Consider the following 25,998-nt stretch of genomic DNA (forward strand, 5'->3'; position numbering starts at 1 on the left):
CCATCTACAAAAATACAGTTATTTATGGGTTTGACAGACAGCATGTATTATAGTCTTATCAGGAATCCTTTTTGTAACAAGGAAGAAGAGACAGTCCAGGACTGGATGTTCATGGAGGGGGCTGGGATAGAAGCCCAGTGGGCCAGGTTTGGGGGAGAAAGCCTGCCACAGCCAGGAACTGAGGATAAGGACTGTATGCAGCCAGGCAACAGTCACCAGGAGGGCTTGAGGCCACATGTCTTGAGGCACCAACACTTGGAGCTCTCAGCATGACTGGTGAGCACTTTCTGAGGTGGTAAGTGATGGCCCACGACTAGAGTTGCCAGATTTAGCAAATAAAAATACAGGATGAGCCATTAAATTTCATTAAATTAGAATTTCAGATTATATATATATATATATATATGTATATATACACATACATGCACATATATATGGGGCTTCCCTGGTAGGTCAGCTGGTAAAGAATTCACCTGCAATGCAGGAGATGCCAGTTTGATTCCTGAGTTGGGAAAATCCCCTGGAGAAGGAATAGGCTACCCACTCCAGTATTCTTGGGCTTCCCTGGTGGCTTAGATGGTAAAGAATCCACTTGCAATGTGGCAGGCCTAGGCTTAATCCCTGGGTTGGGCAGATGCCCTGGAAGAGGGCATGGCAAGAGGCCACTCCAGTATTTTTACCTGGAGAATCCCCATGGACAGAGGAACCTTGTGGGTTACAGTCTGTAGGGTCACAAAGAGTCAGATACAACTGAATAATTCAACACAGCACAGCATATGTGTGTGTGTGTGTGTGTGTGTGTGTGTGTGTGTGTGTGTGTGTGTAAGAATGTCCTGTGCAATGTTTGGGACATACTTATACTAAAATAGATATGTGTTATCTGAAATTCAAGTCTAAGTAGGTGTCCTGCATTCTATCTGGCAGTCCTACTCAGGGTTTCTCTGAGCTGCCTCTAACTGCTGAAAAGGGCTGGAGCCCCCATGTGACTGGCCAGGGCCCGCAGCACCATGATGCACCCAAAGCGGTGAGGAGCAAGTAAGGGCAAGGTGTGGACTTCAGGAGAGAGCAGCTTTTCCTCACCTGTGTCTGAGCAGGGGCAGGAAACTCGCTGGTGTTGATCAGCAAGTCTGAGATGCTAGCGCTGTGCTAAGCCTTTCCGTATCATCTCATCAAATCCTCCTGCAACCCGAGGAGTTAGGCATTGTGATCCCAATGATTCCCACTTTAGGGATGAGGAGACTGAGGCTCCATGAGGTTAAGACCACAGAGCTACTCAGTGGAGGAGCAAGGACTGAAGCCCTGGGGCTGGTGCCAGGTCTGGGATTAGCTGAATCTTCCAGGCCCTTCTCTCTGCTAATCCCGAGGGCTTAAGGTGGGAGCAGCCCCCACCTCCCAATCCCCGGGACAGGAAATGTTCCCAGTCTTGCTGGCGCTGGGCCAGGGTCTTGTCCAGGCTCACATGCTCGCTGGAGACTCCAGGCTGGGAGGCAGATCGGCCGAGTTCTCTTGGTCCCTGCCTGGCCAGGACATGCCCAGCAGCATGAGCTGCCTGTGGGCACTGCCCTCCACTGTGTGGGTGCCTGTGGGAGGGGCCCAGGGCCAGCCACTGCCTCTCAGGCCCAGCCTGCGCTGAGCCTCGGATGGCCTGGCCAGCTTCCCTGCCGTTTGCCCCCTGAGTCGGGCCAGAGGGGTCCCCGAGGAGCTCTGGGCTAAGTCCCAGCCCCTCTCCGAGGAGGCGGGCAGTGGAGCTCAGCAGCCAGAGGCTTCTCAGCTCCAAGCTCCGGAGCCAGATGTAACATTGACCTTAAATGGTAAAAGCTCCCCAGAGTGAAGAGAGGCTGGCCAGAGGAGGAAAGTGGAATAACTCAGTTTTAGGTAAGTCGTCTCTGTCTCCAAGAATAACCTGCCTCTTCAGCCGGGAGCAAGGGAACTCTTCTCCTCCTTAAAGGTACAGGGTGTGCTGGGATGGGGGCGCCTGACTTTAACTTTCTAGGGGAGCTGGCTTGGTCGAATGGCATTTCAGCCGAGTATTTTTATTGTTGCTGTCATCATTTTAAAATAAGAAGTGAATCTTAGCCCATCCTAACTTAACTAAATTGTGTCTCTTTTGCTTGCTGTTGGAAAGCTGCACAGGTTAGGGTGAAAACATGGGTTCTGACTGGGGATCCCCATCCCCAGATTTCCTGTGGACCACTTTGGAGTAATAGAGGGTCCCCAGATTACGTAAGCCCACTGGGCAGGGTTCTTCGTGCACTGCCTGCTGCCCCAGCCCTGCTCTGTGAGCACTTGTGTCTCTCTCTGCCACCGCCACCCCCAGCCCCCAACACTCTCGCCTCCTGTCCGCTCTGGCCCTTGTGCTGGCCCAGCCCTGTCTGTCTCCCTCCTTGACCTGGCCCTGTGTCTGTCCCTGCACTTTCTATCCTGTGTCCTGGTGGCAGCCCCTGTTTTTACCCCTGTCCCCATCTCTCCTGCCTCCAGCTTTGCCCCCCTGTGACCTTTCCCTGCACCCTCGAGGGGTTGTGTGTGCCTGGCCTGTCTGCTGAGCCTGCACACCTCTAGAAGCTCGGAATCAGAGCTATTCCTAGAGTGGAAGGCACTCAGGCCACCTTTTTCCAAAGAAAAGGCCGGTGGAAGCCAGAGGCCAGAGAGGGGCCCAGCTGACTGTTCCCTCCTGTCCAGTAAATGGCTATAAAAGCCTGGAGATGCTCTGCAGATTGAGTAAACACAGTGTGGGATTGTCAGGGACCCCTGGCCGGTGCTCCCATCTCCCAGAGTTCAGCAGCAGCTGCCCTGTTAACACCCACTTTTCAGGCTGTTCACTGAGGGTCTCGGTGTGGGGGGACTCAAGCAGCCTATGGATCTCGTGCAGGAAAAGGCAGTTGCTTCCCAGGCTGTTAGGCGGGGAGCACTAGGGAGGCGGAGCCTGTGGGGCTTCTGTTGTCCCCACCAGGTGGCAGTGACGTGCGGGTGACAGGTGGCTTGAACTCCCCTCAGCTTCACCCCAAGGCTTTTATGGGGAGGAAACTCAGATTAAGTAACTTGTCTAGGGTCAGACCACTGAGGAGGAGCAGAGCTGGGAGAGCTAGGAGTCAGAGCCGCGAGTTCAGCCGCAATGCTCAACACAACCGGGAGTATGAGGGTACGCTTCTGCCTAGGGGAGCGTCTTGGGCTTTTTGTCCCTAATGGATATTACAATCGTCATTGTCACGTTCGTTTTGTCCATGATTCAGTGGTGTTTGTGTGCGGGTGCGCAAATCTATAGGTGTGTGCTGAAAGTGGCTGTTTGTATTCACGGCTGATGCACCTTCCTCTGTGCTCGGTAGTAAGCAGGATGTTCTTGCATACCATGTAAGATTGGGAGGTATAACCCTGTACAAATGGCTACACCATGATCAGTGATCCCCATAAACATGTTTTCTAGAAGGAAAAAAAAAAGCAAACATGCCCTTCTTACTATGCATGGAACACTGCTCTAAGCACTTGCCGTGTAGTAATTCAGACCTCCACAACCCTACAAAGCACAGGTTATTATTGTCCTCAGCATGTAGATGGGACATTTTAGCCCAGAGAGGAAACACAGCTGGTGACAGGTGGTGCTGGCCTGTGACCCCAGGCAGCCCATCCCCATAGGTTCTGCTCTAACCACCATGCCCTGTTCATCTCTGGCTGGCGCCGCTTCTGAGCGGGTCGTGGGGAAGCACCGACTCTCTTCCAACACTGAGGGGCAGACTTTCCATACGTGATTTCCTGTGCTCTCGCCAGCAGCGCTAAAGGGGGTGTGTCTTCACCGCAGTTTCATAGGCGGACACTAGAACCGGGGAATGTTACATGACCTGTCCAAGGCCATCCAGCCACCAAGTGACAAGCAGGAGACTTCGTATCCTGGGTGAAGATAGTTAAGGCCATGAGATCTCTTCTACTTGAAACTAACTCTCAGGTGGACCAGTGGGCTCATAATTTCAGGACGAGGGGTTGGTTCTGTGAGTCTCTGTGTGAGGAAGCCGGATTCCTTGCCTGGTGGTCTGAACCTCACATATGGATTCTCAGCTTCCCAAACAATCCTTGCCTCTGTCCTATTAGTAACAAAGGTGGGGGGATGTGCCCACAGCTTCAGCAGGAGTGGATACTGAGCTCTCTTAGGGCAGAGACCCTGTCTCATTCTGTAGAGTGTGTCCTACACTCAGAATAATGCCAAGAGTACATCAATACAAAGTTCTCAGGAGCGACTTTTTTTCTAATGAAGAAATGGACATAATGTTTATGATGTGGTTTCTGGTTAAACAGGGCCCTGGGGTTACTACATATGTGTGCCGGATGATCAGATTCTTCTGGTGTATCTTGAGAGAATGCAAGGTGTGTGTGTGGGGGGGTGTCTCAAGTTATCCACCCCCTCCTTATCCTGCCACCTCTCCTGGGTAGCCACATGTAGCTTCTAGAGTACCTCTCAGCTGCCCTCTCTGTGGCTTGGCAGAGGGACTGTTTGATGAGTGAGGAGGAGCAGAGGCCCAGAAGGGTGGGGAGGAGAGATCTAGGAGCCTCCAGATTCTGCTCTTTGAGCTCTTGGAGACAGGGGGACAGAGATAGAGAACTGAGCTCTCTTGTAGCAGATGTAAAAGGGAGGAGGAGAGAAAATGGATATGAATTGACTTTGTGCCAGGGTCTGTGCTAGAACTGTTATTTCATTTAATCCTGCGGTCGAGATGAGAATGTTGTGGTTGAGAGAGGTGAAGCAGCATGCCCAAGGGAACACAGTTGGTGGGCTCCAGCTCAGGCCAGGGTGGTCCGAAGCGGGCACCTGCGGGGCTAGATGCCATCCTGCCTCTAGTTAGTGACCAGGGTCTCGGGCAGTTACAGTGCCACAGTCCAGGCGATGGGAAGGCCAAGGGGACTCCTTTTGCCCCGTGGACCTTGGAGGCCAGACCCTGAGTCCAGGTGACAGCCCAGGGCAGCCTCACTGGATGAGGTGCAGAGGCAACATGAGTCCGTGACCTTGGGCATACCCTGACTTCTCTGTGAGGGCCTTCCCCATGGAAGAAGGTAAACAGGTGACAGTCAGCCAGCCGGACAGAAAACCTCTTCTGCCCCTCAGCTAATAAGCCACAGATGTGAAAAAAGGGTTCGCGAAGGCTGGAGCGTAATCTGCTCTGGTTACTTTCTTCCCACCCCAGTACTTTTTAAATTTATAATTTTTTTTAATTTTTACTTTATTTTACTTTACAGTACTGTATTGGTTTTGCCATACATTGACATGAATCCACCACAGGTGTACATGAGCTCCCAAACATGAACCCCCCGCCCACCTCCCACCCCATTTCATCTTATTCAGATAATATAATTCTTATTCAGATTTTTTCCCTAGTAATAAAAGTAATGTGTATTCTTTGCTAAACTTTCTTGGAAAGTATAAGTAAGAAATTCAGAAACAAATATAAATAAGAGAAAGATCTCTGTGGAACTGCATCATTCAGAGATAAATATTGGGTTTTTGTTTTTGCCCAGGCTGCACAGCATGGGGGATCTTAGTTCTCTGACCAGGGATGGAACTTGTGCCCCCTGCATTCGAAGAGTGGAGTTTTAAGCACTGGACCGTCAGGGAAGTTCCCAAAACTATTGTTAATATGGCGTGTCTCTTCCTTTACATTTCCGTATATTTTATAAAACTAGGGTCTTACCATACAGGTTTTATAGTCTGCTTAAAAACAAAATTGTTTTAAAGGAACTCCCTGGTGGTCCAGTGTTTTGGACTCAGCGCTTTCACTGCAGTGGCCCAGGTTCAGTCTCTTGTCGGGGAACTAAGATCCTGCAAACTACACGGCATAGCCAAAAAAAAATTTTTTTTCAAGACTATTTTTTCAGAGCAGTTTTAGGGTCACAGCAAAGTTGAGAGGAAGGTCTGCACATAAATTTCCCAGTTCCTCCCCACCCCCACACACCATAGCCTCTGCCAGGTAACAGCTCCACCAGGGTAATACATTTGTTACGACTGATGAACCTGCATTAACAGTCATAGTCACCCAAAGTCCATGGTTTACCTTAGGGGTCACTCTTGGTGTTGTACATTCTGTGGGTCTGGAAAAATTGTATAATGACATGTTTGCACCATGATAGTATTATACAGAGTATTTTCACTTGCCTAAAAATCCTCGGTGCTCCATCTATTCATCCTTCTCTGATAACCCCAACCTCTAGCAATCACAGATCTTTATTACTGTCTCCGTAGTTTCACCTTTTCCAGAATGCCATACAGTTGCAATCACACACTATGTAGCCTTTCCAGACTGGCTTCTTTCACACAGTAACAAGCATTTAAGATTCTTCTATGTCTTTTCATGGCTTGATAGCTCATTTCTTTTTAGCACTGAATAACATTCCATTACCTAGATGCACCACAATTTATCCATTCTCCTACTGAAGGACATCTTTGGCTTTTCTTCCCCCCAATTTTTAAAAAACTGAAATATCAATGATGTGCAATATTATATGTTACAGCTTACAACATTCAGTTCAGTTCAGTCACTCAGTCATGTCTGACTCTTTGCGACCCCATAGATTACAGCACGCCAGGCCTCCCTGTCCATCACCAACTCCCGGAGCTTACTCAAACTCATATCCATTGAGTCAGTGATGCCATCCAACCATTTCATTCTCTGTTGTCCCCTTCTCCTCCCACCTTCAATCTTTCCCAACATCAGAGTCTTTTCAAATGAGTTAGTTCTTAGCATCAGGTGGCCAAAGTATTGGAGTTTCAGCTCCAGCATCAGTTCTTCCTGATTCACAATTTTTAAAGGTTATACTCCTTATATAGTTTCAAAATGTTGGCTGTGTTCCCTATGTTGTCCATTATATCCTCATAGATCATTTATTTTATACATAACACTTTGCAAATTTTAATCCCTTACTCTTATCCTACCCCTCCTGCTTCCCTTTCCCCACTGGTAACCACTGGAGTTATTTGTGAATCTCTTTCTTTTTTTGTTATATTCACTAGTTTGTTTTTTAGATTCCACATAAGTGATATCATAAGGTATTTGTCTTTCTTTGTCTGACATTTCACTAAGCATAATACCCTCCAAGTCTGTCCATGTTATTGCAAATGGCAAGATTTCATTCTTTCTTTTTTTAATGTCTGAGTAGTAGTCTTTTTTTAACCAAACATTCTATCTTGATTATTTTCTCATGTCATGAAAGATACTTCAAAACGTGATTGTATGCAAAACATGGTTGTATGCAAAACATGGTTGTATGCGACTGAGTAATTCTGCCGTGCGACAGTTAAATCATCATTCCTCCCACTGGGCACTTACAAGTGTGGTTTTTCTTTGAGGCCCACCTCAGTGGCACACACATGACGGCTTTTCCATCCACGTGTGGCGTTTGGGAACTCCGTGCTCCCAGATGGGCTTGTGTGGTGTGGCTCTAGGGTGTGGGTTTTTTTCTGCAAGATGCTAGTGAGTGGGATATTGACTCAGCTCTAAATACACGGATTCACATCAGAATTGCCTTTTATGTTCTTTCCCGTCTATCTGCGGCAGCCCAGGAGCGCGGGTGTGCAGGACTGGCAGTACTAAAACCAGACGTCCCAGGCACATCGGGGCAAGTTGTTCCCCCGGGTTTGTGCCTAGTGTGCTTTCAATGTCTTTCCAATGCTTTCCTGTCTCTCTTCTTGACAAAAATGAGAGCAAGTCTTGGGCTTGGAGACTTCGTCAGGAATAGTTAGAATTTAATAACTGTTTTCACTAAGTTTATTTTTACAACTAAGTCCTCTCTATTTGTGTTACAAATGGTACTGACTTTTCCATGGATGGTAGGGATATACAGTTCCCTTTTAAAATAAGTGTGATGACAGGGGAGGCTAGCACACCGGGCACTTCTCGTGTGCTTAACGATATTCTATTGTTTTCCCTGCAGGACCTCATTTCATCCTCACAGCAGCCCCCTGAAGTAGTTACAACTGTTCGCTCATATTGTACAGATGAGGAAAGTGAGGGCCAGAGAGGGTAAAGAACTTGGCCAACAACACAGAGCTGGTAAATGGCCCAGCCAAGAGAGCAATCCTGGCACCTTGCTAATCAAATGAAAAAAATTAAATCACTAAATATATAGGAGAGAACATGTGAGGGTGGGGTGTAGATGACTCAGGCTTAGGAAACACAGGTTCTGTGAGCAGGCGTATCAGTGAGTATAAGATGGGGCAGAGGGAACTAAGTGAAAATTAGGAGCCAACGGGCCCAGAAGAGGTTGGAAGGGACGGGGCCATCCAGTGACTGCAGCAGGGGTGCAGCGCTGGGACATGGTGCAGAGGGCATGGTGGTCACTCCAGGAAGAGACACACAGAGGCTACTGGAGGCTACCCACAAGCTAACTGGAGCATGTTTCCAGAGAGCCCAAGGTTCCTGGCTCATCAGAAGAGAAAGAAAGCCCGAAGACACCCTTGATTTTGCTCATACAGATGTGGTCAAAAGAGCGCCGGCTCTGAGTCGGGAGGAGGGCTCAGCTTTGACCCACTCTTCTCTCACAGTCACAGTGGAAGCTGGTGGCTGGAGCTGGAATTAGCACCTTGCCTGGTGGAGAGCACAGGCCCTGGAGTGACCACGTGACTCCACCACTGACCAGCTCTACACCTTGAGCCATAGCTAACCTCTCCGAGTCTCAGCTCCCTCTCCTGTAAAACAGGGATAATGATGGTGTCCGCTTCGTGGGGTCAAATCCCTCAGCTTGGTGTCTGCTCTCAGAGACCCCCTCCCTGACCCCTTCTGGGTCAGGTCTTAGTTGTGATATGTGGGATTCGTTGTGGCATTCATGCTCAGTAGTTAGTTCTCACATCTTAGTTTCCCTACCAGGGATTGAACTCTCATCCTTTGCATTGGAAGGTGAATTCTTAACCACTGGACCTCCAGGGAACTCCCAGTATGTGGCAGTCTCTATCAGGTCTCATAACCTTGTCCATGAGCAAGACCTTATCTTCTGTTTAGTAGGAAAATACAAGTCTAGAACCATGAGCTTTCTATTAGCAGGAAATGCCATGTCCTGTGTCATGAGGCCTGAGTCATTCTCTCTGACCCACCAAGGTTTATGCCCGAAAAGTTCCTAGACATGGCCAAGGCCATGCAATCTGCTACAGAGGCAGCATGGAGTATGGTTGGGACCTCAGGTGTTCAAATCAAATGAGCTGAATTCAAATCCCTACTCTGCAACTTACCGCGTGACTTTGGGGGAAAGAATCTAACTACTTTTCTTACCTGTAAGATGAGGCTGAAGATGATAACAATTTAACTTGCTCAAAGAGGTTTTATGAAAATGAAATGGACTGCTGTATCCATAGTACTTATATGTGTATAAGTACTCAATAAATAATAACTGTTATTTAAGCTTAGATTAACATCAAAGCACAGGGAACACCTAGAGTTTTGTGGCTCTAGGTGGTCAGGTTTCACTAAGGGCTGTCTTATCATGATATTTTCCACTTGTTTGGGGTTTGGATCCCTGGTAGAAAGACTGTGATGCCCTTCTGGACTTCTTACCTTAAACATCTTTCCTGTTTCCCAGTTGAGATCCAACTGGTCCCTGAGGGAAGGTGATGATGATGAAGCTGAATATTGTCAGGAGGAATGTAGACTGGATGCCAAGAGGACTCCCTAAGGACCATGGTCTTGCGGGTCCTGGTCTGTGGCCTGGAGTTAATTATGTATATGGAGACTGACTCATGATAATCAAACTCATAAGAGAGTGAAGTATGTGATTCTGAATGCCTGTGTGCTAATGTATGGGAAAGGATTACCCTTCCAGTGACCAAAATGCCTGGGAGATGGAGATTTAGCTCAGAAGGTGGAAAGTTCTAAGGAGTATTTCATGTGAGCCATTAGATGGCCTGATAGCCATCTCTGCTTATAACAAAGACACTCCCCCAGAGCACAGGATGGGTCTGTCCCCTGAGAACTTTAGATAAGCATTTCTCTTTGGAATTCCCTTTGTCTTCTGTAGAAAGATGGGATTTGTTGGAACATAGTTCAGAGAATCAAAGGAAGGAGGAGACTTTCCCCAGGAACGCAGCCCCCGGGCAGTGGAAGGGACCTGGCAGCAGGAACTTGCCAGTGTTTTCTTTAGAGCAGAGGTCTTCTCTACAGCCGAGGGTTTTGATGGTTCATCTCATCAATTAAAATATTTTTAGAATGCATCTCTAATTTATGTGTATGTCTCCGTTTTCAGTTGTGTCCATGAGCCACTGCATTCACGTTGTGCTTGTGTGCAGTCATGTCCGAGTCTTTTGCGACCCCATGGACTGTCGCCCTCCAGACTCTTCTGTTCATGTAATTTTCTAGGCAAGAATACTGGAGTGGGTTACCATTTCCCACTTCAGGGGATCTTTCCAACCCAGGGATCAAACCTGCGTCTCTTGTGTCTCCTGCACTGTGTCTCCACTGGCAGTTGGATTCTTTACCACTGGTGATATGCAAGTTATTTTATAAAATTAGTAAAAATAGAAATTTTTAAGAGATAAGAAAGAGAAAACACTATTTAAAAATCTTGCTTTGTGTTTTTACCAGTGCCAGCAACTTTTTTTGTTTTGTTTTCCTTAAAAGCGTATTCTTTACTAAGAGAAATGTGATTACTTATGCCTCATTATGTTTTAAGATCTCAGCACTTTGGATAACCTCTGGCTTTAATAACTGTCATGACTACATGAGACACGTACCAGCCTCCCGGTGAGCAACCAAGTTTAACTGAGTTGGCTCAAGAGATTTAACAAAAGAAAGAACCATTTATAGAGGTTTAGAAACCACGAGGGATGGTGCCCAGGTACTCCCTCAAACTAGCAACAGCAGGGAGCCATTACCCGTTCTAGCCAGGAAGGGTGAGAGGAGAAAATAGTGTGATTGGAAGCCAGTGACACCTGGAGCCGTGGAGGTGGGACCATCCAGGTTGAGCTGTTATTAAGGAGGGTCACAGCCACTGCCAGAGATGTAACACTGAAGCGAGAAGGGTGCAGGGAAGGAAATGCCCAACCTCTCCCGCTACCCTCTACCTCCTACTGGTCCGTTGGCCAAACTCAGCAAGCATGGAAGCCTGCATCCTGTCTTATAGGTGTCATCCGGGAGCCCAGAGCAGAGAGGATGAATCCTGGGGCAGGGCAAGGAGAGAGAGAGCAGGCGAAGGATAGCCAGCTCAGACAGCTGATGTAGAAGAAAACTGTCCTTACTTACAGAATTGTAAGTGAACTTCTTTAGTTTGATCCACTAGTTTGTAGAAACTTTTGAGAGTTGCTTGTGGTATTATTAGTAGTTATAGTATACTTACTCCACATATTTGCAGGAGACATTTAAGCCACTTGTCCATTTTATGATGATTGGTTTGCTTAAAACTAGATATGTTTCCTGAATCCACTTGATCACATATAAACTGTGTCATATGTCGCTGAAAGCAAATGAATACGTGAGGGTGTGATGTCAGTCCCTTAGCATTGTAGAATTTCCCGTGTTCCCTCAGGACATCTCACAAACTGGATGTGACAGTGACCTTTCGACGTGTGACTGAATGGAGGCATCGTTGCCTGTCTGCTTATTTAATATTAAAGAAATGAAATAAGTGATAGTTCCCGATTGTCTTCCCGTGTTCCACAGATCATCTTGGATATTCCTTGGGTATGCAACCCCCACCTGGAAGACCACCACACTAGGGCTCAACTCCTATCTTAACCAGGTTCCATGGCTTCTCATCTCTGTCCGTGGTCTCAGGGGAGAGACCCTGATAGGCCCAGTTTGGTTGGGTCAATATCAATCAGCCATGGTCAGGTGACAGGATCGTGGGATATAGATGTGGCCATAAGGAGCCATTCCTCAGTATGTAAGGGATCCTCGTAGAGAAGGGGAAATCGCCGAGAGCAAAGTTCTCTCCAAAAGGTGTCGTCACACGCTTTTAACTGTCTTTCTGTCCTGCCCTCTGGAGATCCTGGTCAAGCCTCCCGTCTCTTCAGCCACATTTACAGACAATTTCTTGGGTTACTTCCACAGATGACTAATCATATCCATTGCATGTGGTTTTTCACATGGTTGTACATCAGAGGGCAGCCTTGTTTCCTTTGCAGTTGTCCCCACGTACAGCCAACATTTCCAACGATGCTGGGGTTCACAGGGCCTTACGCTGGTTGGGGCAGACTGTTTCTCTGGTCAGCTGGGTTCGGCAGACAAAGATGGACGTGGTGATGACTTCAAGGATCTGGTACATTAGACCCAGAAACACTTGCAAGTTGTCCCTCTGTCATGAGTCCTATAGTTTGTAAACCACAGAAGTTGTGCACGCACGTGAACAAAGAAAGCCTGACTTTTCAGCATTCTGGGTGGGGAGGTTCCACTTGCTGAAATCCCCAGGGGCTTGTCTCACTTGACAAGAGCAAGGGAATAATGATGTACTTGTGATCATTACTATCACAACTGCCATTGACTGAGCACCAGCTACATAGTGTGTTAAATGCTTTACACATATTATAACATTTTTGCACCTTGTGAGATAGCTAATAATAATATCTCTATTTTACTGATGAGAAATGGAGGCTTTGAGTTTTGCTAGTTCACTCGGGTTTACACAGTGGAAAGTGGTAAGGTCAAGGTTAGATTGCCCTTGCTGCAAAACACATACAGCCCATCAACAGATAGAAACCCACACTTGGAACTATCAGGCTGGAGGACATAGAGGCTGGGCCAGTAAGACTCTTCAAAAGGTTAGATCATTATGATTTTATTGAGATGTATTAAGGGAAGCTAGAACCATGGCAGGTTTATGGTGGTTTTCAGTAGACAGTGAGTGAATGAAAGAATGAATCTTCCCAGGTTTGAAAACAGTAAAAGTTTGAAGGCAGTATTCCAATATCCATCCCTGGTGCTGAAATGAAGACTGCATATATAAACAGTGGTCCCAGGTGCTAGGCATGGCTCTGCTTCTAACTCATTTTGTGCCCTTGAACAGATGACATCTCCCTTCTGGGACCTTAGTTTCCTCATCCATGAACAGTACACCAACCAAGGCCCAATGGTTCACCCCAGTAGTTGCATGACTGAGGCCAAGCAAGAGCAATAATTGTGTCAGACGCATCTGTGACAAAGGAGGATCGCAGGTGTGTTAGAGTCAGCTATTATTGTCCAATCTCTCAAAGTAAATGCAGTGTTTTTGGGGACAGTCAGACCTGGCATCAGGTCCAAATGGATGGCTGTGTTGTTAAGGAAACATTTACTGCTGAAGGGAATGCTTATTCATTCTCTTTCCTGTCCCAAGGCGTTTGACTCGTGCTTTGAATGTTTGCTGCTTAGATTAGAGATGATGGTCTTGTGTTCGTCACTAACAAAAAATGCCTCTGGAGCCAGGTCCTTCTTCCCTTCCACTACAGGGCCAGCTGCTCCAAGCCCCCCAGCTCTGGGAGCACATGGGTGTGTCCTATGCCATGGGGAGCAGGGAAAAAAAGACTGGAAGTCTCTTGGAAGACTTTGGGACACTAGAATTTGAGGGCCGCCAGGAGGCATTGGGTACCCCTCAGAGCTCCCTAAGTGGAGATCTTGAGAACCTGAGGACACTCAGAAAAATGGTTCAAACAACTAACTGCATCTTGGTGACTAAGTCTAATGCAAATTGGGATGCCCACCTCCATCTTGTGGCAAGAAGTTCTAGAAGAGACCATCCTAAAAGGAATCAACATTAAGTGAGTATGGATGCCAAGAATTTCTGGATGAGCTTGGCTGCCAAAGCCATTCTCTGTTGCCTAGTTACATGTTCTTATACTGTATCTCCTATGATCCTCCCCACTGAGAGGACCACAGAGCCATTTTATCTGTGTCAACTTTCATGACTGCTCAAGATTTCACAATTTTATGTACTATAGAGGGGTTTCACTGATGGCTCATCAAGTAAAGAATCCATCTGCAATGGACTGAAGCATGCCAGGCTTCTCTGTCCTTCCCTCGGTCAGGAAGATTCCCTGGAGGAGGAAATGGCAATCCACTCCAATACTGTTGCCTGGGAAATCCCATGGACAGAGGAGCCTGGCAGGCTACAGTCCATGGGGTTACTAAGAGTCGAATATGCACACTCATATACACTATAGATAGCATAGCCCCTCCCACTGCCCCCTTGCCCTGTGTAGGACTTTGGTGGGGTCTAGCCATTTTTGCCTTAATGAGGCCTTTCTTTCTTTCTTTTTTTTTTTTAAAAAAACAACTACTTATTTACTTTTACTTTTTTGCTGTACCTTGAGGCATCGTATTTCCTTGACCAGGAATCAAACTCATGCCGCACTGCAGTGGAAGCACGGAGTCCTAACCACTGGATGGCCGAGGAAGTCCCCGTGAGCCCCTTCTTGCTTACAAAATCTATATCTCTGTTGGTGTAAAGATAAATATGTTAAATGTTATGTATTAAAACATTTTCTTTGACCTAAAAGCTTTTTTTTTTCTGATTTTTTAAAGTGATTAAAACATTTTCAAGGGCCCTAGGCTCTGTTCCTACCATATGTAATGGATGAGTCAGCCCTACCCCCTCACCTTCCTGTTCAGAACATAGTCTAGTGACCTGGGAGCTTGTTAGAAATGCAGGCTCTTGAGTGCTGCCACAGAATTACTGAATCAGAATCTGCAGCTTAACGAGACCCCTGGGTCATTTGTGTGTATATTGTAGTCTGTGGCATGCTGTCTGCCACACTATCCCATGGTACCGCTGGTATATCAGAATCACAGGTCACACTGTTCCCCCAAATTACAGTGAGAAGTTTAGTCACAGAAAGCCCACTTGGAAGGTGCATCTAGCGCTAAATGGCTGTGTAAATACCAGGAATTCCTGGACGGCCCTGTGGGCAAACACTGTGATCCTCTCTTAGCCAGCTGTCGCTGTTCAGTCACTCTGTCATGTCCAACACTCTGCGACCCCATGGACTGAAGCACGCCAGGCTTCTCTGTCCTTCACCATCTCCCAGGGCTTGTTCAAACTCATGTCCATTGAGTAGGTGAGGGCCCCTCTTTTCCCCTCCCTGCTCACACACTCTCAGTGGAGAAGGCAGACCCAGGAGGAGGGGGTGTGTCTGCTTCTGAGTTGGTTCTGTCAGCTCTTCTATGAAGCTCCTGGCCTCCGGAGCCATCTTGACAGGGGCAGAGGTAGGAGGCCCTGCCCTTGGCACCTCAACTCAGAGGTGACACCTGGTCTCTTGGGCAGAGATAGTTATACGGCCCCAGTAAACTGCAAGGGAAGCTGGGAAATGCAGAGGGGCACGGACGTATGCAGAGAGTATGGGCCATCTCTGCTCCAGGTGAAGTCAGTGGGACAAGTGACAGCTACTGCACAGCCTGAGGCCTCCCAGAGGCAAGAATTTGATAAACTGGGATGTAGACCTCTAGAGACTCAGACTTGCAGAGAAGACTTTTAAAAGCTGAGAGCATTAATACATGCTCTCCCTCAAGGTCTTGCTTCTCCAATAAGAGGGAGGAGAGCATCAGCCCAGCAACAGAAAAAGGTTTTGGCAGCCAAAGTCATCCAGGAATCCTTGGTATTCACATACCCACTTAATGCTGGCCATATATTCCCTATAGACTGGTCTCTTCTAGAACTTCTTGCTAGTGGAGGTGGGCATCGCAACTTGTGTTACACTTTGTCCCCAAGGTGTACATGCAACACCACTAAGATTTTAGGTCTGTTGCAGCAGTTACTGTGAATTCTCCTATTTTAGTATCCAAGTCCACTTGTCATATTCCCCGTCTCCCACTTCCCCCAAAGGGGAAGACACACACCACCTGTCACCGGTGCTGTCCTCTGTGGCTTGGCCATCCAGCCTCTGCCTGCTGTAACCCCACCGACTCTGTGCCTTACTGTTGGTTTAGAGGCTTGTTATGTTCCATGTTGTTGGGAAGGAAACTCAAGATCCCTCTGGAAAAATAAATAAGTAGCGTGCAGAATCTTGGTCTTCTCATTCTTATGTGCCTGTCTGTGAGTGAGAAAAATATCATGTAGAAATAAAAGGAGCTTTCACAGCCATCAAGGATAGGAAGGATTATTCCCAGGGAGCTGTCTTTTAATTGGCTTTGCATCATCTTCACTGAGAAGCTTTATAAAACAACAAAAAAAATGCTACTGTTGGCCTGGGGGCAGGGAGGCCAGGTGTAGACTCTGCCTTGCAGGGCTCAAGAAAGATTGAAAATGCCACTTGGCATCTAGTGAGTGCTATGTGCTGAACATTGTTCTGAGAAGCTAACATGTAGAGTATAATTTACACTGTTATCATCATCCATGTTTTACAAATGCAGAAATTGAAGTACAGATAGATGAAGTAACTTGCTTGAGGTTCATGCAGCTACTACGCAGCAGGGCTGGGATGTGATCCCAGACAGCCTGGCTTCAGAGCCCAGGGCACAGCCATCATGCTCCCTCAGTTCTGGATACCCACTAATTAGACGGCTCAGGGGCATCTCTGATCAGGGCTTTGAGGAAGACACGTTGAGCCACTTCTTGAAAAAGGAGATATTCTGTTTGACATCCCATAATCAAATAAATTTAAGGCTATCTAAATATCCTTTCTTAATAGTGTTTTTAAAGTTTTCCTCCTTGTATTTTACTTATTATTTTGTTTTTAAACATTTTTAATTGGAGGATTATTGCTTTACAATGTTGTGCCTGTTTCTGCCATAGGTCAACATAAATCCGTCATAGGCATACAGGTCTCCTCCTTCTTGAACCTCCCTCCCACCCACCACCCATTCCCACTCCTGGCACCCCTCTAGGTAGTCACAGAACACCTGGCTGAGCCCCCGGCATCATGCAGCAAACCCCCACCAGCTATCCCCATCCGTTTTACACGTGGTAATGCATATGTACCTGCGCTACTCTCTCAGCTCGCCCCACTCTCTCCTACCCCTGCTGTGTCCGCTGTTCTCCATGTCTGGGTCTGTTTATTTGTCTATTTATCTAAATCTTTGGGCCACACTGCAAGTTATGTGGGATCTTCGTTCCAGGAACAGGGATCGACCCCACACCCTCTGCATTGGCAGTGCAAAGTCTTAACCACTGGACTGCCAGGCAAGTCCCAGGGCTATTTTGCCCCTTAAGGGCTGAGAAGGCCTACAGGACAGACACCTGCCTCATAGTGATAGCCCCAAGCGTATCAAAATGTGGAGCCTTTATTTTCGAAGCTCCTGTTATCACCCCGGAGCACCAGGGTTCCAGAGGACATAACTTGGGCGAAGCTGGCTCGGGACGCGTGCGGCTGAGTTGCGGTGAGGCAGAGCCCACGGGCACTTTCAGGACTGACAGGGCAGGGCCAGTCCCACTCCCAAAGCCTCTCCCTGGGAGGCAGGTGGCGACCAGGATGCGGGACAGCGTGGGCTCTGCTGGTGTCCACCTGCCCGGCCACCCTCAGCCCTACTGCTCTGGAGGAATCACTGCAGGGCACTGAGTCTCAGCTCCCTCACCCGCTGAAGGACGTGCTCCTTCAGGCGCAGCTGGGGGACAGTGTGAGCCAACAGACCTGAAGCATCGGGGGCGCGGTATGCTCTGATGAATGTGACTGTTGTCATTGCCGTCCGTCGTCTGTTTCGCTTTACGGTCTTCCGCGCGGTTCCACGGGGAAATAGGGTACTAGGGTTGGAGGCTTCCAAGCATGGCCGTGCCTCTTCTCTGCTCCAAAGAGACCACGGGACTCCTCAGTCCAAGAGAGAGTGTCCTCCTGAGAAGGGGAAGAGGATGCTCTTGGGTTGAACTTGAGTTGGATAAAAGAATGGGGAGGAAATGTCAGACTGAGCTGAGGGACACCCTCACATTTAGCTTCAGCTCAACATCAAAAGGGAGTATTAACCCAGGATTGCAGCAGGTCCCAGAAGATCCAGAAAAGGAAAAAGTTGATCTTCTTGCTACAGGCAGAATCTGCCCCAGGGAAAAAGTTCTGATTATAAATGAGGTGCCAACTGGCAGAGTGTGTGAAGTCTGTGCCAGCACTGACCAGTCACCTAGCAAGGGGCATCTTTAACAGTAATGGATCTGAGAACACATTTCAGATATTCAGAACACATTATTTCAAAAAAGACCTTGGACAGAGAGGGACACTGTGGTTGTATGGAAAGGGCTTGGCGCTGGGCATCAATCTCAGCTGGTCCCCTATGGTTGTGAACCTTGTCAAGTCACATCCCTCCACTGAAACTCAGCCTCTTCATCTGAAAAGCAGACATCATAATATCTACCCTGCAGCATTTCTGTGATGCACAAATGAGACAAGCGGACCTGAACAGCTTAGACGATAGAAAACTCAAAACAGCAGAAGGTTAATACTAAAACCTGGGAACACCCCGTAAGGATTGCTGTCAGGAGACAGTCATAAAGACGAAATAGCTTACTTTTAAAAAGCTGACGGACTCTCCCGAAGTAAAGTCAGTTAAGCAGACTCAGGATATTGGTGAAATTAAAGATGACAAGTGTGAGAGGCTTCCCAGTAGATGTAGAGTTACCATGTGACCCAGCAATTTCACTCTGAGGTATATACCCCAAACTTGAAAACAGGTGTTCAAACAAAAACTTGTACAGCAATGTTTATAGTAGCACTGTTCACAGTAGCGAAAATGTGGAAACAACCTAATATCCATCAACTGATGAGCAGATAAACAAAATGTGATATAACCGCGCGGTGAAGTATCATTTGGTCATTAGAAGGAATGAAGTGCTAACATATGCTACGGCAGGGATGAATCTTGAAAACACGATGACAAGTGAAAGAAGCCAGACACAAAGACCACATACTGTATGAGTCCGTTTACAGGAGATGCCCAGCACAGGCAAATCCATACAGACAGAAAGCAGACTAGTGGTTGACAGGCCTGGCGGAGGGAGCGGAGGAATGGGAGGGGACTGCCTAGCAGGTATGAGGTTTCCATTTGGGTGCTGAAAAGTTCTGGAACCGGATCATGGTGACAGGTGCCCAGCATTGTGATGGCACTTAATACCACCAAACTGCATACTTTAAAATGGTTTAAATTTACAACTTATTTTATGTGTATTTTACCACAATTAAAAAAGTTTCCTGGTAAAGAGGAAATGTGACCCCAAGGCTACATCCCCTTCTCCTAGAGTGTGGTTGAGAGGAGGGGCGGGGGCCTCAAAGCTTGTCAGCTAGAAGATGAGGTCTGTGTCAACAAGTTTACCAAGAGCATATGGCAGGCAATCCTTGTGTGGGGGCCCCGGGGGGACCCTTATCAACATGACATGCTTCCTGCTCTCAAAGTGTATACACGTTATTCTCACTTAAGGACAGACTGACAAGTACTATGTATAAGCAGGGAGGAAGGGCAGGGCAGTGAGACATTCACTCTGCCTGGGTCATCTGGGCAGGCTTCTCAGAAGAGAAGATAGCTGAGGAGGTGGAGTGTTGGCAGATTGGTGAGAAGGGGAAGGCTTTCCAGGGAAGGGCACGGGGCGTGTGGGAGGGTGCGGGGGAGCATTTCAGAGTGGGGAGCTGGCCGCTGTGGATCAGGCACAATATCTGTAAAGCAGCAGGTGGGGTGGCGGGAGAGAGGGTCCTGAGAGGGAATTGGGTCAGACTGTAGAGGGCTTTGCAGGTAGAGCTGGGGAAGTGGCGACTTGCTCTCTACACAGTGGTGGGGGGCGGGCCGGGAAGGAGCCTTCTAAGCAAGGAGTGACAGGACTAAGCCCATGTTCCAGAATGGTCAGTGTGGTGGATGATGGACTGAAGAGAAGGGGGCTGAGGACGAGAAGGTGGGCTGTGGTATTAGCTCTGCTGGCCTCAAGGAGCCCCTCACTGCACCCTGAGCAATGGCAAGGGGGCATGGTCAAACCAAATCTGGTGAGCTCTGCATTAGCCAAGATTCTTGTTTGCATGGAACAGAAAGGCATTTGAATTAGATTAGACAAGAACCAGAATTTTCCTAGTCACATAACTGAGATGTCTAGGGCAGTTCCAGAAATGACTGGACCCATGGGGCTTGTTCCCTCCATCTCCCAACTGCCTTCAGTATGGGACCTCTCTCCTCAGGCAGCCACTGCCTCTCGGTGGCACCGTGGTGCTTGCAGTTCCCAGCTTATATCCTCCTCTCAGAAACTTCCCTCATACCTCAGTTGGTAAAGAATCCGCCTGCAATGCAGGAGACCCCTGCTCGATTCCTGGGTCAGAAAGATCCCCTGGAGAAGGGAAAGGCTACCCACTCCAATATTCTGGCCTAGAGAATTCCATGGACTGTATAGTCCATGGGGTCGCAAAGTGTTGGACACGACTGAGCAACTTTCACTTCACTTCACTTTCAGAACCCCCAGCAGCAAGGACTCCCCCAATCCTTCCAATGAAAGTCACCAAGTTGAATTTATTGGCCCATTCCTTTTCTTTATTTTCTGCAAGGGAAATTAATTTTATTTTTCCTTAGTACAGAAAGGATTTTAAGAATGTCCATGGTAGTAACTGTTAAACACTTTCATTTTAAAATGTGCAATGATATTTTTTTCCTCAAAGCTATTCATAAAAATAATTACAATACATTCATTCACAGTAGGACAATTAGTGTGCAGACACAGGTAAGCCCAGGTGGGAGTGTGTATTTGGTGTCCTAGTCCGTGGATAGGACACTGTTTCTTCCTCCAGTATTGGCTCATTCTGACCCATTTGATGTTCCTCCCTCAGTGAATTGCCAGGGCCAGGGGTGTGGGGTGCTCTGATGAGTCTGGCCTCATCCCTCCCCAAGCAAAGGGATGATGATGCTGTTGTTGCTACCAGAAGAAGGGGGACTTGCTGCAACAAAGGGCATAATTTGCAGCTGTCCCTCAAAGCAGCAACTCTGAGCCAAGTTGTTTACACATCTCATTTCATCCAAGTAACCATCCTAAGGTGGAATCAGTGATCTTCCTTTTGCAGAAGAGGAAACAGGGGCATAGGCTAGCTTGTCCTCCCTCCCCACTCCCCAAGCACTTTCTCTGTTCTGTGCCACGTGGGCATCTCTTAAGGAGGCAATGTGGGGCCACTAAGGAGGCTGACAGCCAACAAAATGAGAAGTAAAGCACACGATCTTTAAGCTGAGAGACACTCAGGCTGCGTTCGGTCAGGCAGCTCATGCAGTGTTGGAGAGCCTGACCACTTCATTTTTGGAAGACTGGAGGTCAGTCCAGTTGTTGGAAATGCTCATTCCCTGTGTCCCTCCTGTCCTGGGGGCAAGGCAACTGGGAATCCCTGTTGATCGAGAGGTGGGCGAGTCTGGGGTGTGCATCTCTAGACATGGAGTACAACCTGGCGGTGATTCAGAAGCATTCAATGCAGACAAACTTCACGCGCACCGTGGCTTCCCAGTCCTTAGCAAGACATTGCAGGAGAGGGCAATGGGGCATTTGTCAGGCAGGGAAGAGGGGGTAAAGGACATTCATACTTGGAGCAGAGGATGTACAGAGGCACTGAGACATGCTTGGTATGACAAGTCTTTCTGATGATAAAGTTCCCTGGGGACCCAGAATCATTTTGAGAGATAGGCTGTCATGGAAATGTCTTTCTTTGGCATCAGCATCAAGCCAGAACCTCTGCTCCCTACCAGGTGATTCTGCTTTCCTGGTCTTCATTTTTAGGAATTAGTTTGGAATTAATTCACAGCTAATGACATACTCAAAGCTATGGTTTTTTCATTAGTCAAGTCCAGATGTGAGAGTTGGACCATAAAGAAGGCTGAATGCCAAAGAATTGATGCTTTTTGAATTGTGGCATTGGAGAAGACTCTTAAGAGTCTCTTGGACAGCAGGGAGATTAAACCAGTCAATCCCAAAGGAAAGCAACCCTTAATATTCATTGGAAGGACTGATGCTAAAGCTGAAGTTCCAATACTCTGGCCACCTGATGTGAAAAGGTGACTCACTGGAAAAGACCTTGTTGCTGGGGAAGATTGAGGGCAGGAGGAGAAGAGGATGGCAGAGGATGAGATGGTTGGATGGCATCACTGGCTCAATGGACATGAATTTGAGCAAACTCTGGGAGATAGTGAAGGACAGCAGAGCCTGGCTTGCTGCAGGTCATGGGGTCAGAAAGAGTTGGACACAACTTAGTGACTAAACAATGACAGAGAGTCAGCCAGGCCACTTTCTGCCCTTCCGAGCCATGAGCCTGGTTAAAGGCCTTTGACCTGGTGGCAGCAAGCAGCATAAATCTAGAGCATTTCCTGTTTGGGAAGCAGGACAAGTGATGTAGCATTGAGAAGGCCTGGGCAAGAGTGAACCCAATCAGCAGACCTTAATGGTTGCCCAGATCCCCACTCGGGTCTGACACAAGGCACTCTGGGTGAATGGAGACATTCTAGAAATACTGACATCCCCAGGGGACTGGCCCAGCCCAGGGTGGAAGGCAATTTTAGATGCTCTGAATACTATTTTTGGAGCCTGGATCACATTAATTCACTACCGTTCCAAATGGTGGCCAGCTGAGGAGGCCTTCAGGGAACCAAGTGCTGTTTCCCAGCACAGCTCTGGTTCAGCCTGCCCAGAGTCTGCAGGCCAGTGTCCCCTTCCTGCATGCCCTGGGTTTTATGAATTTCCTACTTCTCTGCCTGTACACAGTGCCCAAAGCACTGAATACCAAATCTTCCAAAGAGAATTCTTCACACACTAATACAAAAGGATGGATGGGACTTCCCTAGTGGACCAGTGGTTAAGACTTCGCCTTCCAATGCAGGAGGTATGGATTCGATCCCTAGTTGGGGAACTAAGATCTCACATGCTTCAGGGCCAAAAAACCCCAAAACTTAAAGCAGAAGCAATATTGTAAGAAATTCAATAAAGACTTGAAAAATGGTCCACACAAAAAAAATCTTAAAAAAAAAAGGGAGGGGGGATGAACTACCAATTTAGGATGACTCAAGACTATTTCAGGGATGTTATGCAGCTTGGACTCTGGCTAACTTAAGAGAAAAGGGATCAGAGCCAGAGACATCCAGAAACTTCCCTGCCTTCCTTTCTAAATCAGGCAGGGAGCAGAGTCTGTGGAGGGAACAGTCACATTTCCTGATGAGCTGAGATCTCCTCTCACGTGCTTGTCAGCAGTAGAGGGGACAGGAGACAGGAGAATGGGCAACATGAATGTCTTTATCAGGCTAAATCTGAATGGATGAAAGGACAATTATAACAACGTGTTCTGGGAACTTTCCAGCTGCAAGCCCAGAGGTGTACTTGTTACAGTTCATATTCCTCTCTGTTTCCAAAGCCAGTCCTTACAGATGAAGGGGAAGAGTACAAGGAAGCTCCTGACTGCGATGAATCCTGTCCTTGAGACTCTTTTATAGAAACTTTAGGAAGAGAATAAAAGACGCCATTCCCATTTGTGCCTGTGCTTGTAAAAGTTCAACATATTTGAATATTTGAATGTCCTTGCTAGCAGAATCTTAAATGCTTCAGGTGAGAAACGATGTACTGGGCAGGATGATTGGACTTTGGGGAATGCGGCATGTGTTGCCTGTGGTCTGGAGTGAGTATTTGTAAATGTCTGTGGACTGGTGGACCGCATCCCAGCTTTCAGCATCCATGCCTGCGAGTGCCTGACGGAGGCTCTGTCTCTAAGCACGGAACTCAGTGACTTGCTCTACCTGGTTTACTAGATATATACAGAGCCTGGCTTTGTAGGTGCGCAGTAAATACCTGCTAGATGGAAGAATAGACGCATGATCTGCACATGCACCTTGGGGTTCTCTCTCTTTTAGGTGTAGTCTTGTCTCCCCGTCTCCATGTGTCTGTCTCTCTCAGCGCCGGTCTCTGGCCCCTCTATCCTTCTCCCTGTCTCCACGTGTCTGTCTCTCTCAGCTCATATCTCTGGCCCCTCCATCCTTTCCTATTTCTTGTCATCATTTTGTTGTCTCTTTCTCCTTTATTTCTCCACACTTGGCCCCATACACAAACAGGTATTCCATCTGTTTTCTTAAATTTTTTGTTTTTTCTTTTCTTTTTTGGCCAAAGTTTTATTTTTTTAACAGCTTTATAAAGATATACTTCCTATATCATATAATTCACCCAAACAAAGTGTAAATAAATAAAATATACAATTCCAATGTTTTTTTATATGTTCAGAGAATTGTGCAGCCATTACCACTATTTAAAAATTCCAGAAAATTTTCACCACTCAAAAAGGAATTTGTACCTACTAATAGTTACTTCCCATCCTCCCACATCCTGTGAGCCCTAAGCCACCGCTAATCTACTTTCTGCCTCTATAGATTTCTCTATTCTTGCCGTTTCATATGACTGCAGTCATATAATATATGGTCTTTTGTGGCTGGCTCCTTTCACTTAGAATAAGTTTTCAAGGTCTGTCCATATTTTAGCATGGATCAGTACTTCATTCCTTTTTATGGCTGAATAATATCCCATTGTCTAGATATACCATATTTTATTAATCTGTTAATCAGTTGGACATTTGGTTTATTTCCACTTTCTGACTGTAATGAATAATACTGCTATGAACCCTGTGCACGTGTTTTTGCGTAGCTGTAAGTCTTCATTTCTCTTAGGTATATACCTAGGAGTGGAACGGCAGATCATATGGCAAATAGATGTTTAATCTTTCAAGGAACTGCTAATGTATTTTCCACAATGGCTGTATCATTTTACATTTCCACTAGCAATGTGTAAGTGTTCCTATTTCTCCACATCTTTGCCAATACTTGTTCTTATCTGTCTGTTTCATTTTAGTCATCCTAATGGGTATGAAGTGGTGTCTCATTGTTCTTTCGATTTGTACTCCCTGATGGCTAATTATGTTGGACCCCTTTTACATGTTTATTGGCCGTTTGTATATCTTCTTTGGAGAAATGCCTATTCAAATATTTTGTTTACTTTAAAATTGATTTTTGTCTTTTTATTATTGATTTGTAAGAGTTCTTTGCATATTCTGCATACAAGTCCCTTATTAGATATGTTAGTTGCAAATATTTCTCCTATTCTATTGGTTGTATTTTCACTTTCTCGATCGTATCATTTGCAGTGCAAAAGGTTTTAATTTTGAGGAAGTCCAAGTTATTAATATTTTCTTTTATTGACTGTGTTTTTGGTATTGTATTTAAGAAGGTATTGCCTAACCCAAGGACACGAAGGTTTATTCCTATATTTTTATTTAAGAGTTCTATAGTTTTATCTCTTCCATTCAGGTGTTTGATTTATTTCAAGTTAATTTTTATATATGGTATAAGGAACAGGTCTGACTTTATTATTTTGAATGCAGATATTCACTTGTTTCAGGAATATTTGTTATAGAGATTATTTTTTCCTCCATTGAATATCTAAGCACCTTTGTTGAAATCAATTAGCTATAAATATAAAGGTTTATTTATGAACTCTCAATTCTGTTTCATTCACCTTTATGTCTATTTTTGTGTAGTATCTGATATCACACTGTCTTACTGTAGTTTTATATATTAAGCTTTGAAATTAAAAAGTATGGATTACTTATTTTCTCCCTTCTTTTTTTGAGATTGTTTTGATTATTCTTGGACCCTTGCATTTCCATATGAAATTTACGATCTACTTGTTGGATGTTGATAGGGATTGTTTTATGTATACATACATATATCTCAACTGGGGGACTATTCCATCTTAGTATTTCGTCTTCTGATCTGTGAACGTGAGATGGCATCCTGCTTATTCAGGTCTTCTTTAATTTCTTTCAACAATGTTTGTTGTTTTCAGAGTATATGTTTTTCATTTCTTTTATCGAGTGTGTTCCCAATTATTTTATGCTTTCACATTTTCAGATTGTCCACTGCTAGTGTATAGAAATATATAGTTGACTTTTGTACATCAATCTTGTATCCTGCAACCTTGCTGGACGTGTTTATTAATTCTAATAGATTTTTTAGTGGATTTCTCAGGATTTTCTACTTATAAGATTGTGTCTTCTGTGAATAGTGATACTTTTACTTCTTTAAAACTGGAATTCTTTGGGCCTACTTCAGAGCATTTTAATTTTATTAGAGAGTCCTGAAAGGACATTTGTGGCTGGCCTAGAAACATGCTAAAGCAATT

At 46.3% G+C, this 25,998-nt stretch overlaps 1 protein-coding gene across 2 annotated transcripts in view; it reads left to right on the forward strand.

Annotated features, from left to right (window-relative positions):
• Positions 1 to 1,808: 1,808 nt before the first annotated feature.
• Positions 1,809 to 25,998, forward strand: part of IRAG1 (inositol 1,4,5-triphosphate receptor associated 1) — a 118,761-nt gene continuing 94,571 nt past the window's right edge. For both annotated transcript variants that reach the window (XM_068988168.1, XM_068988170.1), the window contains exon 1: positions 1,809 to 1,875. In XM_068988168.1, coding sequence (XP_068844269.1) covers positions 1,809 to 1,875 — 67 coding nt within the window. The remainder of the gene's footprint in view (positions 1,876 to 25,998) is intronic.

The sequence above is a fragment of the Capricornis sumatraensis genome, chromosome 16 (assembly GCF_032405125.1).
Source record: "Capricornis sumatraensis isolate serow.1 chromosome 16, serow.2, whole genome shotgun sequence".
Taxonomy (NCBI): Eukaryota; Metazoa; Chordata; class Mammalia; order Artiodactyla; family Bovidae; genus Capricornis; species Capricornis sumatraensis.